The sequence below is a fragment of the Pipistrellus kuhlii genome, unplaced genomic scaffold (assembly GCF_014108245.1).
Source record: "Pipistrellus kuhlii isolate mPipKuh1 unplaced genomic scaffold, mPipKuh1.p scaffold_m20_p_7, whole genome shotgun sequence".
Classification (NCBI taxonomy): Eukaryota; Metazoa; Chordata; class Mammalia; order Chiroptera; family Vespertilionidae; genus Pipistrellus; species Pipistrellus kuhlii.
The window spans coordinates 40,965,411-40,984,396 of NW_023425573.1; the positions used below are offsets into that span (position 1 = coordinate 40,965,411).

The following is an 18,986-nucleotide window of genomic DNA, read 5'->3' on the forward strand; positions in this document are numbered from 1 at the left end:
ATTGATTTCAGAGAGGAAGGGAGAGGAAGAGAAAGATAGAAGCATCAATGATGAGAGAGAATCAATATTGGCTGCCTCTTGCACACCTTCCACTGGAGATCTAGCCCACAACCTGGGCATGTGCCCTTGGCCAGAATTGAACACGGGACTTTTCAGCCAGCAGGCTAATGCTCTATCCACTGAGCCAAACTGGGTAGGATAGCAAGAGATTTAAAAAAAAATCTTATTTTAACTTAAACATTTCCTAGAATCTGCATCGGCCTAGTAAACAAATAAAAACACTGGTTCCTTCTATTTCCCAACAAGTGGCCCTACGGGGAATATTACTGTAGCTCTCTGGTATGGAAGGCAGAGCATTGGAATAGGAATCAGAAACACCACATAATTTTTCTAGAGTAAGTGTTGAGCCTGAGAAAAGTCAGCAAACATTATAAGTTGGGGGATGTAGATTGATGAGGAAAAACTTAAGAGATAGAAGAGAGATAGGTACTTTCGTCTCTCCATCCCCCACCCCCTTGAATGGGGAGAGTGTGGGCTTTGAGTTTATTCATTGTTTATTCTAACTAAGTTGTGGGTTTGCTGGGAGCCAGTGACAGGGTGTGGATTGGAATGCGATTGAGTTCTTACTACTCCCCCTGGAGCTAATAACCTGTCTGAGAATGCCAAGGCCTTCTGGGAATGACAGTCTTTTCTCTTCAGAGATGCGGACCTGCCATCCAGGACTCTTTCAGTGTAAGAGTGGACACTGCGTGCCCGACAATTTGCAGTGTGATGGAGTCAGTGACTGTTTGGATGCCTCTGATGAAGCTGCTTGTCGTAAGTTCCTCTACAGTTGTGGCACTGCTTGTATGAATTGTGCAGATATGACAGTTAGACCCCATTTCTTCTTCAGGCACCACTTCTTAGATTAAAAGGCCATAGGTATTTTCTACTCAGCACTCACTGGTAATTATCAGTTCATCTGGGATTTGAGTCCCCATATCCATATATATTCACAGTAGTTCATTCAAGGCATTAATAATATTTTAAATAAATAATATATTAAGTATCTGTGCTATGAAAAGTATTTGTAATTATCAGTTATTATACAAATCATTAATTGGGTAAAAAATTGCAGGTTAAAAAAAAGAATATTGGAACAATGACTAAACAGGTATAGAGAACTTGGATTCCTGAATTTATGGTGTTAAATTTTTTCTGAATTGCATGATAGAAAAGCTATTTAAAAATGTAATACCAATACAATCATTCACATTTTACTCTTAATAAATCACTGAATAAACAATAACTGTTGATGAATATTAATGATAGGTATTGTTGATGATGGGTTGTCATAAAACCTGCTTTCAAAGAGACTACAAAAATGCATCAAGGGTAGAGCTGAGCTTCTGCCATTGCCTCTAAAGAAAAAGTCCAGTGCGAGCCACAGAATGATTCATGTCATTGGAAATTGGGCTTGGGCAACTGCCCTTCAGGAATATTTCATCAGAATTTCAGGCAGGACAAGGCCCCAGTACATCTGGATGAGGAAGGAAGAGCAGATGATAATGGAAAGAGCTAAAGGAGCAATAGCAGGTCAGCTTTCCAAAGCTAGTAACTCCTAATAATTTGAATATGTGTGTCTTCCCACCAACAGCCACTCGCTATCCCAATGGTACATACTGCCCAGCTGTTATGTTCGAATGTAAAAATCACGTGTGTATTCAGTCATCTTGGATATGTGATGGTGACAACGACTGCGGCGATGGTTCCGATGAAGAACTCCATCTGTGCTGTAAGAGGGAGGGAAACAGAGTCCACGGGAGCCGTGTTGTCTGGAAAACCTGTTTCTGATGGGGAGCATGGACTCCTGGGGGCAGTTGTATAATTTTGAGTACGGGACACACCATCTGCTTCACTGTGATTTCACTTGGCCTCCCTGTTTAGTCTCTACTCGGAACATGAGAAAGTTGGCCAAACATCCATGATTTTAAACATTTTATGGCCTTAAAATATAATTTCTTCTAAAGAAGTCTTAGCTATAAATCTATTGTGCATAACTGGAGGCAGATCTATTGTGGCTGGAGACTGGTAGGGGTGTTGTACCTCTCCTGCTCCATGCCACTTTCGGTGCCCCTCAAAGCATCTATTCCAAACCCCTTGAGCTTCATAGAACACAAGAGGCAATTTTAAGACTAGCTCATCTTTAAAGTCACTTTTCTTCATAATAGTTCAAGGCCATCTAATTCCTTTCTGTTGAATGTTGCATATGTTTTAAACCAGTGAGTTGGGTTTACATCGGAATCACTTGGGAAGAATTGTTTTAAAATCACATGCTCTGGCCCCACCCCAGGCTTGGACCTAATGATTCAGAATCTCCAAGGATGGGGCTTGGGCAGATGTCTATTTTAAAAGCTCCTTAGCTTTTACTATAATTCCCTTGTAAAGAACTATTGATTTTAACAAAGTGAATGAAAAAAGTTTTGCTTTTTTTTTTTTTTTTTTTTTTTTAAATAAATAATTTTGCTACATGTTTGTAGTCACTGGAGAGACTCTAAGGCAGTAGTTCTCAAAGTTACCTCCCTGTACTAGGAGAGTCCATCATATCTCTTAGGGACCTATTAGAAATGCAAAAGTCATGGGCCCACCCCAGACCTGCCTCAGACTGGTCTCTGACAGTAGGGCCTACCAATCTCCACATTTAATAGATCCTACAAAGGATTCTGAAGCAACCTTAGGATTAAGAATTTTGTGTAAGTAAAAACCCGTAACACAGGAGAAGGCACCTGTAGAAACACTCCTGCTGAGACTCTTGATTAGCTCCTAGCCTGACTCCACTGTACTTTGCTTCTGGAGTTCATATCATCTTTACCATTTGGTTTCTTAGATTCATCACTATTCATTTTTAGCCCAGGAAGTTGACTCTGGAAAATGATGTATCAGAATTATTTCCTTTCCTTTAGAGAACTGCAATTAGCATATATTATATTTTCACAATGGCATCCCTACATTTTTCTTGCCATCTTTTTTTCTTTTAAAAAAATATATTTTTATTTATTTCAGAGAGGAAGGGAGAGGAGAGAGAGATAGAAACATTAATGATGAGAGAAGCATTGATCAGTTGCCTCCTGCATGTCCCATTGACGTTGCAACCTGGGCATGTGCCCTGACTGGGAAGTTGAACCGTGACCTCCTGGTTCATAGGTTGATGCTCAACCACTGAGCTACACTGGGTAGGCATCTATTTTTTTGTTAGTAACTAACCATGATTTTTTTGGTTTTTGTTTTTGGTTTTTTGTTTTAACTTAATGAATCTTGAAAAATATCTTAAGCATATGTAACTTTCAAAGAATAAATACTTAGGAAGTTGTTTCTCTCTATAAGATAAAGTGCCCATAGCCAGTAAAATTAAACTTTGGAGAGGTGGAGAAACAGCCACATTAAAAAGTGACCAACACTATTTTATTGTGTTGCACTTGCCTTTCATAGCAAATCTTATTAACTATACTTCTAAGAACCAGCTCTTGGATCTGACTTCCCTCTCACCCCCTAAAAAAAGGCAACATCATTATAAGTCTCTCCTCTTGCTCCCTGTGAGTGGTACAAAGGAAGAAGGGAATCAAACAGCCCAAGTTCTCCATGTGAAAGGAGAACATATATGTGTGTTGAGTTCATTGACTTCCTGGTACATGCATAGAGGACCATGCTCCTGTACCAAATAAGTAAAGGACCTGGGTTCTACCCTTGGGTTCTGCATAGGTGCACCAGCATGAGCTGGTGGCTGACTCTAGATAACAAAATGAATCTGGGTTGGAATGTGAGATTTCAACTTTAAATGTAATCAATGAAGGAATTCAGGAAGGCGAGTCCATCATTGGATAAAACTTCAGGCTCTGAAGGCTCAGTGACAACTAATGTCAGAGGGACAAGCAATGGCCTCCTGACTGAGACTAAGAGCTCATGCATGTATATTCCTGCTGTCCTCCAGCCTCATGGCCACCACTGTCCTCACACTCTGTGCTCCAACCACAGAGACCTTTTATTCAGGCCCCAAACCTACCATGCTCTTTTCTGACTCAGAATCTTCCCTTGTGAATGCCTCTTCTGATCCCTTATTCCCTAGATATATCATATACCCCCAGTAGATGCTTTCATAGAATATCTCCTTTGTGGCTCTATCACAGTTGTAGTTGAATGGTTAATTTGTAAAGTCCATTTCTCTGCTAGAATGAAAGTTCCGTGAGGACAAGGACTGTGGCTTTCTTGTTTCCCATTGACTCTGATGTCTAGCACAGCACTGTGGTGTATACCAGATACTCAAGATATACCAATATTTGTCTATTGTTGAATTGGATGAACAAATGAATGGCTGAATCAAGCAAGTGTGGTGCAGACACAGGGGCATTTTAGATGTTGACATTATGTTCTATTCTTAACTTGTACTTTTATTTTTTTGTTTTTTGTTTTAGTGAGTGTCCCCTGTGAGTCACCACACCGTTTCCGGTGTGACAACAACCGCTGTATTTATAGTCACGAGATGTGCAACCATCATGATGACTGTGGAGATGGAAGTGATGAGAAAGAGGAAAACTGTAAGTCAGAAGAAAGAAGGGAAAACTAAGGACCCAAAATTGTCTGCAATCTTCAAAATGTACCTCTGGGATTTCACTTTGTTCTGTAGAGGCTTGAGCTGCACCTATGACTGCCGACATAATTGTTTATACCAGACCTTGTAAACATGCATTACTTAGATGCAAACCTCCCTCACTTATTCCTTTCTCATATGAGTGAGCTGTTGGCAAGTCCCTTATAATTTTTGTCTTTGTTTGAATATTCAGTTCATATTTCTCTCAAGAAAATGGAAACAAACATGAAATACTGGCTGAGTTACACTTCACAGATTAATGGTTTATTCTGTGTGTTTTTTTAAAGATGAGGTTTGGTCACTCTTCAGGCTAGAGTTATTAATTGTTAATTTATGACTGAACTTATCAATTTGAAGCTGAAAAGACGTTTAGAAATATGGCAACACTGGTGTTAGCTTGTCTAATGTTCTTTAAAATGAAAATTTATTGCTCAGAAGAGAAAAATGATGGATTGTTTTAAGACTGAAGTTTCAAACTGGCTGAATTTAATGGTTTTAATATTGAAAACTCTGTGCTTTTACATCTTGAGAATGTTTTAAAATCTATCCATTGAACAGGAGAGTTGATTTATTATCTGGGCAATTTAATTTATCTAGGAAACTGACTCCAGTTACTTTTTTCCTAAAAGAATATCTTCTGGGAAAATTTATACAAATGCCTAATTTTTCTATTTTCTGGCCCTTGTATTAGTGTGGCCTTAGAATGCTCATGGCTAGCTTGCATCCCAGAGAGGACTGTGTGCTAGAGAGGATTCTGATACTATTGCCAAGTTCACTTGTACTCGCTGTTTTTGGTAAAGATGAACATGTAGTTATAACATTGTTGACATGTTTATTTGAGGCATAGTACAAAAGGATGAAAACTTGAAGCTAAAACTTTTTAAAAAAATATATTTTATTGATTTTTCACAGAGAGGAAGAGAGAGGGACAGATAGTTAGAAACATCGATGAGAGAGAAACATCTATCAGCTACCTCTTGCACACCCCCTACTGGGGATGTGCCCGCAACCCATGTACATGTCCTTGACCGTAATCGAACCTGGGACCCTTCAGTTCGTAAGCTGACGCTCTATCCACTGAACCAAACCGGTTTCGGCTAAAACTATTTTTTTTTTTTTTTTTTTTTTTTTTACAATTTGACCACCTATTCTTGTCCCACTTTCCCTAGTACAAGTGTCATTTTTTAAAAAATATATATTTTATTGATTTTTTACAGAGAGGAAGGGAGAGGGAGAGAGAGTTAGAAACGTTGATGAGAGAGAAACATCGACCAGCTGCCTCTTGCACACCCCCTACCGGGGACGTGCCCGCAACAATGTACATGCCCTTGACCGGAATCGAACCTGGGACCTTTCAGTCCGCAGACCAACGCTCTACCACTGAGCCAAACCGGTTTCGGCTCAAGTGTCATTTTTTAATGAAGCAAGATATTTGTAGCATGTGGTCAAAGTCCAAGCATGGAAAAAAGAGGTAGTAAATACTTATTCTCCCCAAGAAGCAGGACATTAGTCAGAGGTATCACTGCTAGCCACCACTCTAGGCAACATTTCAAATAGCTGGGGGTTATTTTGCACTCATGTAAAGTGTAATGAAGGTCAGGCAACCCTCCTTTATCCAGTCGATATGCCATCTGGTTGCTGGGACAGGAGTCAGAGAAGTGGAGGAGGCACACAGGTTCTTAGTTTCCTGTGCCTGGAAGGGACAGATATCCCTTGTGTTCACAGTCCTTTGGCTGGAACTGCAAAGAAGACTGGGAAACACGGAAGTGCATGAATATTTAGTGAACACCAATTATCTCTACCATAATTTATCCTGGTGCCACTAAAAATCCCTTTTTGCTTTTCTTCCTGCACATGGAGAACACCCTTAACCTCTCCCCAAGGGACGTAACTCATGGTCCTATCAATAACTGAAATCCAGGAGCTCTGGGCATTGGGCAGTAGTCATGCCACCAATTTTGGATGTGATTCCTTTGCTCTGGAGATCCATAAACCAATAGACCAACTTTATTTATACCCCTGCCACCTTCCCCCCAATAGACAATGCTAGGACTGGGGCAGCATAATAAATAGAAATAAATATACTCATTGGGGAAGAAAGAATTAGAGACTCATTGTAGACACCAGTCCTAAGAATTCTGAAAAGCCACTGGGCTAAGGTGACACTTTGGCCCCGGACGGTCCTGATTTACATCAAGAACAAATTACTTGATTACCCTCTGAGGACATTATGAGGGCTCCCACTATGGGAGTGAAGGAGGTTCATTGATGAGTCATAGCTGTGCTCTGGAAGGAGCACCTGTGTCCACTGCTTCTTACTGATTCTGCCTGCACCCTTTGGGAAGGTTCCCTTGTCTATTGTCCTCTTCAACAAAGAGGGAGTAGAAATATGTCCTCTTTAGGGGCTGCAGAGCTTTCCCTGCCTACTCCCTGGTTATAGAAGACTCGAGGCCCAAGAGCTTTTTAAGAGTCTCAATCACGGTATTTTGTTTTATTTGGTCATATATTTCTCTGGGAAACTGAGCAGGCTTTTTATCTACCAGTATTTGCCAATAACCTCACTCAGTGTTTCTTATGAGACATAGTCCTTGAATCTGCTTTGTTTCTTTGCTTTGTTTCACTCATGCACCTTTGCCTCAACTGTTTGTCAGTTATTATACATTCCAGCCATTGTGAAAAATGAATGGGCAGTCATTTCATCCAACCATTTTACTGGGCCTTTGTGTTTCAAAGCCTTTTAAACTTTAGACTCTTACTGTATGGGATATAAAAGCAATCAGCTTTTCCCATACTCCAAATTTCTGGAGTTTTCTTTCTTTCTTTCACTTCTGCTTGTAAACCAACCACTTCTTCCCTGAGCTTATTTCTTTCATATATTGCCTTGCCAGACTCAGGTAATGGCAAACAGTGTATATCACTAACCCTCTGTTTTCCAACCTCTTTCCCAAGACTGACAACTGCAGCTAGCACGTGGTCTGCCTTCCAGTGTTTCCAGGGTGACAGCCTTACTAATGCTTTGCCATTGCATAACCCAGGTTTCCATCTCTCCTGCCTCCAACATCAGGGTCCTCATTGGTTGCCTCCTGAGTGTGAAGCTAAGACCAGATAGTTGATGTTTTTGTTAAGAGGCCACCTCAAACACATGGCTTTCCAAAGGGGTGGGAGATGGGGGTTGGGGGGGGCATATGAACTTTTAATTGCTTCAGCCCAGGATGACACATGTCACTTCCAACTCAGAATCTATTGACCAGAACTAGTCACATGGTCCTAACATAATTGCAAGGGAGACTGGGAAATGCCGGGAAGCACAAGCTTATTGGTGAGCAGCCACTGTCCCTGCCACAGAGGGAGGCCTCTTGTTTCACAGAAGAAAGTTTTGACTTTAATTTGTTCCTCAATTACAGGTGTAGGTCCGACCCCGAGACCTTGTGCAGAAGACGAATTTAAGTGCAGCAACAAGAAATGCATTTCACAGCACCTTGCATGCGATGATGTTGACGACTGTGGCGACCAGTCTGATGAAACAGGTTGCAGTAAGTAAAGATTTGTTTTCATATTCCATCATGTCGATTCAGGTTTACGTAGTGAAAGCATGAATAACAAAGTAGATGACAGCCGCTGCTTCTCTTTAATTGACTTTGTGTGGCTGCTACTATTATGTCTCTCTGTATAATAAGGCTCAGAGAGCATAAGTAACATGCTTGAAGTCACATAGGGTGACAGAGGTAGAACCTGAACTGTCTTGTGTTATATAAAATAATGGTGCATTAGATTTGATAAAATACAGTACACCATAATTTATTCCCTATTGTTAAATGAACATTCAAGTTGCCTTCAAAATTTTCTCATTATAAATAATATTGTAATCCTTAAACATAAATTATAGTTGCATATGTTTTTTCCTTCTTGAGAGAAAAATTTATTATGTGGAATAACTGGGTAAAGTATGAATATTTTGAAATCCTTGATACATATTGCAAAATTCCTCTCCATGTATATCAATTTATTGTTCTGTTCTTAGTGGTATGACTTATGACTAACATGCATTTTATTGTGATCTGGCTAACACTTATTTAGCAATGGATATTTGTGATTGGTCTGTTTATAACTTCCATTCATACTATTGTGATTTATTTTTCAGATAAAGGAAAGGAAAGATCATGTGCTGAAAATCTATGTGAACAAAATTGTACCCAATTAAGCGAAGGAGGATTTATCTGCTCCTGTAGACCTGGGTTCAAAGCCAGTATTTCAGACAGAAACTCCTGTGATGGTAGAATATATTTCCTCCCAATTCCTATTAGGAGAACTTTATCCTTTTTCTGTTCTTCACTGATTCCCTATTATTAAACCACCATTTAATTTCTTGAATGCTATCTTAACAGTGCCTAGGCAGATAGCTCATCCTCAGTAATATCTGTGAAACTAATATGATTTATGAATGCTTCAGTGATGATGGTTGTTTATTGTATCATTATGTAAGTTCAAATTATTTTTAACAAGCACAAATCTTAATTTTTTATCTTAAGTTAAACAACATATTTATTACACACACACTTATGCCAGACATGAATGAGTTTAAAGGTATAGTCAGAAGATAGCTCTTCAAGCTGTTAAGTTATGAGTATGATTTTAAATGGCTTTTATTATTTGAATTTACTGTTTCTAACACATGAAGTGCCTCACTCAGATGATTGGAAGAGCTCTTTTGGAAGCTGAAGTTTAAGAACTCAATTAAAAAACCAAATACTCCCATTTCTCTTGGCAGAAGGGGAAGTAGTGATGGCAACATCTCCTTCCCCCAAAGGGAAAAGTTTGTTTTGCTTCAGTTAAAACCCTGTCTTCATTGATTACCAGCTTTGAAACTTTGGGTTTAATAACACTGCATATCTCATAGAGTCTTTCTGGATGATTAAACAGGAGGAGAAATATGGCAAGTGTTCTATAAATGTTGATATCTGCTTGCTTTCATCTGCAGTCTTTTTAGTCCTCATTGTTTGTGAATATGGATTTTAACAGAAACAGGGTTTCTAAAGAATGGATGGGAGCAGATGTTGCATATTTGGTTTTATTTTGCCTACAGACATCAACGAGTGTGAGCAATTTGCAGTGTGTCCACAGAACTGTCAAAATACTAAAGGGAGTTACGAGTGTTACTGTGCCGAAGGCTTCAGGTCCTTTAGTGGCATCCATGGACATCGGTGTGAAGCTGATGGTATGATGAATTCATGTTGGGATTGATTGACTCTCTGAGAAATAAATGCTGATGAGTACAATATACCAGAAAATAAATTTTAAACTTAAAGTCTTATTTTTAATTCATCAGTGACTTCTGTTCCAACACCCGTCTCTTCTCCCCTTTCCTTTCTTGCTAGATTAAAAAAAAATTATAATTTCCCAACAAATAATTAGGGATTCAAGCAAGAATCAGGTATTACTTTTTATCCTGGACTTAGGCTCTTGTCCACCTTGATAAAAACTTAAGAAGGTAGAAAAGATGTCACTTTCCAGAAGATTCAAACAATAAAAGCATTCTTATAGGATGGTTAATAATAATAAGGAAATTAATGAAGCTCTCCAACTTCCACTCCACTGAGATCAATGTTTGAGGCCCTGTAATTCAAGATGGATCACGAGAAAAGTCACATTCAATTGAGGAACATCAAAGACACCTTGTTGACATATCCCTATTTTATTGTTTATGGACTAGTGATCACAGACAGAACGAGCCAGAAACCTGGTACATTCCAAATTTCAATTATTACTTCTGCATTTTAGTTCATTCAAATATCTGAGAATCAGTCTCACAAAAAGCAGTAACAAATACTATATAGAAATGTACAAAAGAGATTGTTAGGTTAGAAATATTATAGCCAAAATTTCTAGGGGTCTGATTGAAATCAGCATATCCCATACTAAGGGGTATAGGATATCATGGTCTTATGGATTTGAATTTAAAGTTTGTACTAAGGTTTAAGGAACTTGATTGTAAAAAGTGGCATTTTACTTTAAAAAGTAATGGTAAAATGACTTTAATTTCTTCATACAAATTGGGCTTTTAGTGTATACATTTGATTAGCACACTTAAGTGTTTTACCAACATTTTTGAGAACGAAAACTAGGGCAAAGGCATTTGAACAGTCGGTCTGGTAATTAAGCAGCAAATTTAAAAAGTGGTTCAATCTTTTAAGGAGATGGCTGCAATAAATTAGAATATTCATATAAAACATAATAATGTCAAGATAGGAAATTTATAAAATAAACTTCCAAAAGTTACTTAAATTAAATTTGATTATCATTAGGCAAGTATATAAAATAAAATAAAAATTAGACATTGCAACTCAGAATGAGTCCCCATTAAAATAGCTGCTTTAGGTTAAAAAAAAAAGTTAAATCAAGAACAAGCTGTTGTTTTTCTTTGTTTTTTGTTTTTTTTGTTTTTTGTTTTGTCATTAGCTCGCAGCTAAATTGAATCATGGAGCTGATTACTTGTTAAAAAAAATCATAAAATCTGTCAGGAAAGAGTTAGGAATGAGGACTTCCTGGTAAACTTTTAGTAAGACTATACATAATTGTATTTCTTCTGTGAGACTGAATGTCTACCATCTTGTCTGTTTTATTGTTGGTAAATAAAAAAAGTAGTGGAAAAGAGGACACTTCCTAGGGAGTCTCAGTCTTGCCTTACTTTAAACTGTTGTCCACTGAGGACAAAGAATAAAGAATGGATAATGCCCCTAATAGAAATCCTAGCTTTCCCCCTGAATGGAGATAAGAATGGATTATGAAGACAGTCATGGATTTTGCAACCTCGTTGGATAGATAGCTCTGTCCAACTTGATTAGCAGAGATGGATTCTTATAAAACCCTATTTTTTTTTAAAGGGGGGAGGATAGCTGCTATTTTATAACCTACTTTAAATGTATAAAAAGTTCAAGTAGATCTCAAACAGATAAAGCAACCCTTCATTTGTTTGTAGGTGACCCCCCTTTGTTGCTACTTCCTGAAAACGTGCGAATTCGAAAATATAATCTGTCATCTGAGAAGTATGCAGATTATCTTGAAGAACAAGAACGTATTCAGGCTATCGATTATGATTGGGATCCAGAGGGTATATCTCTCAGTGAGTATGAACTTTGATATTTGTCATTGATAGTAATGGAATAATTGACTTATAATGTGTTGAACCTCTGGGAATTTATTTGTAATGAGTCAATTTTGTTGCATGAGTAGAAGCAGAAGCTTATTCTATCCAGCATGCTCCAGATACCTTAGTCTGGCCATAGGTCCCAGCCAACCTTTCCCAAGTTCTCACTGAACCTTTTTCCATCCCTGGGGGTGATCCTTTCAGTACCATTTATAGTCCTTTGTTTAATATCACCTTGTCTTTGCTCACACAGATCTTGTTCATCCCCTCTGTTATACACTTGGAAGATTTCTACTAAAACTTCAAAGACCCAATTCAGATGTCACCTCCTCTGTGACAATTTCCATAATTCCTCCTGGCACAGTTTTGAGATTGGTCACCCCTGAGCCAGTAACATTTTATTCATGCTTTTTCTAAAGCACGGGTTACATTGAGTATAGTTATTTGTCCACATATTTTTTCCCAACCTCTTTCTTAACCATGTGCTCTCTGGAACCAGAGGTTGAATCTAATGCATGTCTACATGCCTATCACCTGACCAAACATCTAGTAAAGCATACATGGTAGGTGCTCAAAAAAATTTAGTTTAATAATGAAACATTGAATAATGCTTATGTGGAGTCTTTCATGTCTCTGAATGGTGTGTGAGACATGGTCATGGGGCGGCAGTCAGGAAACATGCCTTCTATGCCTGTCTCCCTCATCTACTGTGTGACCTTAAATACTTGTAACAGTTCTCTGGGTCGCCATTTCTTATCTGTAAAGTAAGAGCAGAAATCTCATTCTGCCTGCCTGCCTCTGAGAGTTGTGTTGAAGATTAAATGAGATCATAGATATGAATATGCTTTGCAAACTATCAATAACTGGGCAGTGTGTGATTTATTATTATGTTTTCACACAGTTATGCAATACAATAAGCTTTTTAAGACTAGTATATACCTAGAAAAGTATGTGCTTTAAAAGTCACAATCATCCTATGCTTTTCAAAATGCTTGCTGCCTGCTATCTTTTAGTTTGTACATAAAATAAGACTTCACATCTGCATGGCTCCTTGATTGTCACTGTTACTTTGTATGATTTCAAACTCTCAACAGCCTTCCCCTGGTTTACCTATATATTCTATTTTGTAAACTAGAACTTCATCCTACTGAGAGTAAATAGGCTCTTGGCTGAAATGTATTTTAATGAATTACCTTTAAATAAAAACAATTAAGTCTGTATTAGTGTTGTCAATTGAAGCATGTGTAGCTTATAGCTATTCAAGTATGAGAGTTTTTGAGGTTTGATCATATGGGTATAGTTGAATTATTATTAATATAGGACCAATGAGGAGATATAGATGTCAATAAATGAACTGTATTTCGTCTAACTAGACACCAGGTCCTGTCTTACCTGATGTTCTTAACATGAAACTGACATGTGTGTCTTGCCTCTGCAGGTGTCATATATTACACTGTGCTAGGGCATGGCTCTAATTTTGGTGCTATCAAACGTGCCTACATCCCCAACTTTGAATCTGGCAGTAACAACCATGTGCAGATAATTGACCTGGGCCTGAAATACATAGTGCAGCCAGATGGATTAGCAGTGGACTGGGTTGGAAGGTAAGTTTAGTGTACATTCCCCTCTTGCCCATTCTACTCACCTGGTCAGAGCTCCTTCCTGCTCTCCTGGGCACGTGAGTTAAGCTAGACCTGGATATGGGTATGCTCAGCCACTGGTGCAGCTGAGGAATAGCTGTGCTTGCAGCCATCTCTGCTTACACCAATGTGTCCTATTAATATTATCATTTACTTTATACTAGAGGCCTGGAGCATAGATTCGTGCACCTGTTGGGTCCCTCAGCTTGGTCTGGGGGGGATCAGGCTGAAACTGGCTCTCCAACATCCCCTGATGGGTCCTGGATTGTGAGAGGGACCCAACTAGTGCAGGATCAGGGCCTGGGAGGGACCATGGGAGGTCTCCAGGGCGTGTCCAGTCCTTCTTGCCCAGATTGATCAGCAGGACCCCAGCAGCAAGCTAACCTACTGGTTGGAGTATCTGTCCCCTGGTTGTCAGTGTGCGGCATAGAGACTGGTTGAATGGTTGGACACTTAGCATATTAGGCTTTTATTATATAGGATGTGCCAAAAAGAGACTGGGAAAGAACAAAGGTGAAGACTATATTTATATCTAGGAGAACATTCTTGCCAACAGGGTTCTGGGTCCAGAAATTAACTTGTATGGCAGAACTGTTCATTTTGTGAAGAAATGGGACATACAATTCTTCCAGTAAAAGTTGGGATGAAACATTTTTCTCTGTGGTAATTATTTCAAGGAGGAACAATCCACACCTTGTGTTTTGGGCAGGCTGTGTTGTCTAAACAGATTGGAAATTTGACTTTGCTGTCATCTTGGGTTGTTTATTAATAGAGATATCGGCTCCATTGTCCTCTTTTAGATGTTCTAGAACCCCAGGGAGCAGAGACACACATTTTGGATGATCTCTAAGGAAGAACTTTTAAGCAGGCCTATCATAAAGTAGATGCATGTGATGCAGCCAGATGTGGAAAAGTCAGTAAGCTCCTTCTTCATGGAAGAGCCTTGCACTGGAGTGGCATTGGTGGCAAAGCAATAACATTAGAACCAGAGCTCAGGCGCTCATAGCATCCCCTGTGTCCTTGAAAGGGAACTAACAGTGGGAAAATGTTTGCAAGGGAAGGCTCAGGCTTGCTGCCCTCTGGGAGAATGGAGAGTCACTTGTCACACTAATTAATTTTTACCTTTAAACAACTTGTCTGGTGATCCTGGAAGATTTCAACATCTCTGAAATTAATGAGGTCCCCACTGTGCCTGCAGGCTAACAGGAGAAACCTTTTCTAGCATTTTTCTGCCATGAATCAAGGCCTCAGAGAATCAGGAACTTGAAACTCTTGACTTCAACACTTCCTCCTCAAAACCAAGCAGGCAATGCCAGATCTGTTTTCCTGTTTGAAGTTTTACTTCTTTCTCAGCCTTAATGAATGAGTGAATTAAGAAACAGATGGAAATCTTTCCGCCTGGGAGAGACTGAGAACTGCAAGTCCTAGGGATGGAGAAAGGGCAGGATGGCCTCAGTCTTAGGAATGGAAGAAGGGAAGGATTTTGCCACAAATTTAAGGATGGAAGCACAGGATGGCCCGGCTGAGTTTGTTATTTTGAAAGGCTATTTTCACTCTCCCTTGGGACCGATGCCAGATTCCTGCGGATTCGAATGGGGTTCTCTGCTGAGGAGGAAGCCGGGCAATCAGAATGAAAGGGCCATCCCAAAATTGCTTAAAGCTTCTTCCTGGAAGTACATGTCTCATAAGAATGCCAGATGTGAGGTCCATCTTCATTTGATCCTGGCAGATTCAGCTGCTTTGACTGATCAAGCAGGCGTCCCCTCTTTTGTCTCTTCTCCCATTTTAACCTTCCACAGATGTCCATTGGAGGGAGACTATGCCCAGATCACTAGCATCTGAGTAGCTGTCGTGCCAGCTGGGATTTCCAAACTAAATGCTCTCACCCTCGGAACTCCTAAAAGTGACAAGTCTAGACTTTTTGGTTGTTTAACTGTGTCCCTTTAAATTCAGGCATATTTACTGGTCAGATGCCAGGAGTCAACGGATTGAGGTGGCTAAACTTGATGGAAGATACAGAAAGTGGCTAATTACCACCGAACTAGATCAACCAGCTGCAGTGGTTGTGAATCCCAAACTCGGGTAAGTACTTGAAGGAACATTTAATGTTCTAGATATTTTCCACTTGGTTTCTAAAAAAAAAAAAAAAAATTATGTGTTTGATTATTTTTTTCTAATTGCGCTAAAATTGTCTTTTGACTTTTTTGGAGTGACATCTATGACTGTTTTCAAGAATTATGCCCAAAAGATCATTTAGATCAACTGGCTTCAGATCAATGCGGTGTAAGACCTCTGGCCACATATTTTCCAGATCCCAGTTAATCTAAATTCCATACATTCCTCAAAAGAATTTAAGGATAGATCTATACCTGATGATTGGTTTAGACTAGAGGCTGCAAAGTGGTGGCTGGTGGGCTAATATGGCCTAATAAGCACATTTGACTTAGTTGCTCACGTTTTTAAAGTTTTAAAAATCTGTATTTGGTACTTGAAAATCAGAAGTGGTAACACTAGGTAGGTATGCCTTCCTTGATGTAGCGTTGCCTGGAATTTTTAGACAGGACTGTGTCTGCCCTTCACTTCATGTTTATAACTGCTCTGCTCCATGCATTTATCTGGCCTGCTTGATCCTTTCTAGGGATTTGAATTGGCACAATCCCTGGTATACTCAATTCTTTCATAATTAAGTCTTAATTGGATGCAAAATAATACTTTTTAAAAGAGTTTGATTGTAATCTCCCAGAGGGTAGGAATCTGTGTTTGATCTCTGAGACATCCCAAACACAGAATAGTACCTTTCGCACAGAGGCATTCAATAATATTCTCCAAATATTTTTTGAAGAAGGAACAGCTTTTTTTAAAAATTACTTTATTGATTAAGGTATCACATATTTGTCGTCATCCTTCCCATTCACATCCCAAACCCCTCCCCATGCATACTCCCACACCCCTGTTGTCCATGACCACTGGTTAAGCTCATATGCATGCACACAAGTTTTTTGGTTGGTCTCTCTCCCTTATCTCCACCCTCCTCTACCTTCCCTCTGAGGCCTGACAGTCTGATTGATGCTAGAAACAGTTTTTTTTAATGATGTATTAGGTCTAGTAATAATGAATGTCGTTTTCTAATACTTTTTTAAATCGAATTTATTTAAACAATACAACAAAATTTAATCAACAATATAGTTGCCGTTGTTTTCTACTACTTGTGCCCAACGCTCAGGAAGCATTTTAATCCCTCTGTTCTAAAATTCTTGTGATTTTGATGCAAAAAATTCGGTCAATGCATTTTTGAGGCATTCTTCATTATTAAATTTTTTTCCAAGAAGAAAGTTTTGCAAAGAACGAAACAAATGGTAATCGGAAGGGGCAATATCAGGAGAATATGCAGGTTGAGGGAGAACTTCCCATTCCAACTGGCGCAGTTTTTCAGCAGTGATTCTTGCAGTATGCGGTCGTGTGTTATCGTGGTGAAGAATTACGTACGCCCTTCCGATTAATCAGTGCGGGTTCTTTTTCTCTTAAAGCTTGGGCTAACCTTTCCAATTGGGCACTATACACTGCACTTGTAATGGTTTGGTTATGGTAAAAGTTCATAATGAAGAATTCCTTTAAAATTCCACCAAACACACAACATCACTTTTTTCGCATGCAAGTCAGGTTTTGGCGTGGGCTGCGGAGCCTCATTTTTGTCCAACCATTGAGGCCGCCTTTTCAAATTAACATACAGCACCCATTGTTCATCTCCGGTAACAATTTGCTCTAAAAACGGCAAACGGTTTTGACGAGAGAGGAGCGAACTGCAAATTGTGACTCTTTGATTACAGTTGTTGTCGGTCAACTCATGAGGAACCCATTTTCCAAACTTTTGGACTTTGCCAAGTGCACGCAATTGATTGGAAATTGTTTTTTGTGAACAATTAAAAGTTGTCGCAAGCTCTTGTTGGGTAATTTGAGGATTTTGCACCAAAAGAGCTTGAAGAGCTTCTTGATCAAAATTGGACACATGGCCTCGACCACTCTTGTCATCTAACGAAAAATTTCCCTTGCGAAATTTCTCAAACCAATGCTGGCATTTTCTGGCGCTAACTGCATCTTGACCAAGAGCACTACAGATGTTTTTTGCAGCCTCACTTGCTTTTCTTCCTAATTGGAACTCGTAAAGCATGCAGTGCCGAATATGCTCTTCATCTGCCATCTTCTTAGCCTTAGTTTTGCAACAAAAACCAAACCAAACACAAGCTTTTTCAAGCAAAACTTGTTAATTGCACTTCACACGTTCTGTAGATACCACATGTTTGAAGGTTATGTCAATACAAGTCAACGCCAAGCAAGATTTTAAACGAATGTTTAAAAACGACATTAATTATTACTAGACCCGATATATATTTTAAAGGGTCTGGCTGTATATTGTTGGGCAGGGCTGGCCACTTTCTTTTTTTTTTTTTTTTTTTTTTTTTTTTTTTTTTTTTAATATATTTTATTGATTTTACACAGAGAGGAATTGAGAGGGACAAAGAGTTAGAAACGTCGATGAGAGAGAAACATCGACCAGCTGCCTCTTGCACACCCCCCACTGGGAATGTGCCCGCAACCAAGGTACATGCCCCTGACCGGAATCGAACCCGGGACCTTTCAGTCCGTAGGCCGATGCTCTATCCACTGAGCCAAACCGGTCCTGGCCAGGGCTGGCCACTTTCTATTGAGAAGGTGCAGTTTTCAGGAAGGAGAGATCACAGATGCTCCAGCTGCCCCTTTTCTCTCTGTCTTCTGAAGTATAAAAACAGCATCACTCAGCACTAGGGCTCTTAGAAAACCAGTTGACCTTCCTGTGGGAAGTCTATTCTCCACTTCGGGGGAGAAGCCTCCCTTGGTGAAATGCTTCAAATGAAGAGACTTTCTGTTACAGGCTTATGTTCTGGACGGACTGGGGCAAGGAACCGAAAATCGAGTCAGCCTGGATGGATGGGCAGCATCGGAGCATCCTGGTCCATGAGGACCTCGGTTGGCCTACTGGTCTTTCTATTGATTATTTGAACAATGACCGGATCTACTGGAGTGACTTCAAGGAGAAAACGATTGAAACCATAAAATATGATGGGACTGATAGGAGAATTGTTGCCAGTGCAGGTTAGAAATAGTGCAAATTTAATGTGCAGTAATCAATTATTATCTTTCCAATCTCTTTGCCTATTTTCTCAGAGAGGAACCCTGATTTTAAGAAGTGGTTTATGTTAATTCTTTTTTTTTTTTTAATATATTTTATTGATTTTTCACAGAGAGGAAGGGAGAGAGATAGAGAGCTAGAAACGTCGATGAGAAAGAAACATCCACCAGCTGCCTCCTGCACTCCCCCGACTGAGGACGCGCCCGCAACCCAGATACATGCCCTTGACCGGAATCGAACCTGGGACCTTCCAGTCTGCAGACTGAGCCAAATTGGTTTCGGCAATGTTAATTCTTAAATATCACTTTCCCCTGCTGATTTAAATGCAAATGAACTCCTTAGCAATGCTGTAATTAAGTTCTTTTTGTTCTTTTTACATATTTTTTTAAAATGCTCTCAGCAGCAGATATT

General features: G+C 39.4%; 1 protein-coding gene across 1 annotated transcript in view; it reads left to right on the forward strand.

Annotated features, from left to right (window-relative positions):
• LRP2 (LDL receptor related protein 2) overlaps positions 1-18,986 on the forward strand; it is a 193,316-nt gene that overhangs the window by 158,703 nt on the left and 15,627 nt on the right. The window contains exons 60-69 of the mRNA XM_045575318.1: positions 700-816; positions 1,637-1,774; positions 4,449-4,571; positions 8,029-8,157; positions 8,766-8,897; positions 9,708-9,839; positions 11,601-11,744; positions 13,207-13,372; positions 15,362-15,490; positions 18,318-18,538. Of these exons, the coding sequence (XP_045431274.1) occupies positions 700-816; positions 1,637-1,774; positions 4,449-4,571; positions 8,029-8,157; positions 8,766-8,897; positions 9,708-9,839; positions 11,601-11,744; positions 13,207-13,372; positions 15,362-15,490; positions 18,318-18,538 (1,431 nt within the window). The remainder of the gene's footprint in view (positions 1-699; positions 817-1,636; positions 1,775-4,448; positions 4,572-8,028; positions 8,158-8,765; positions 8,898-9,707; positions 9,840-11,600; positions 11,745-13,206; positions 13,373-15,361; positions 15,491-18,317; positions 18,539-18,986) is intronic.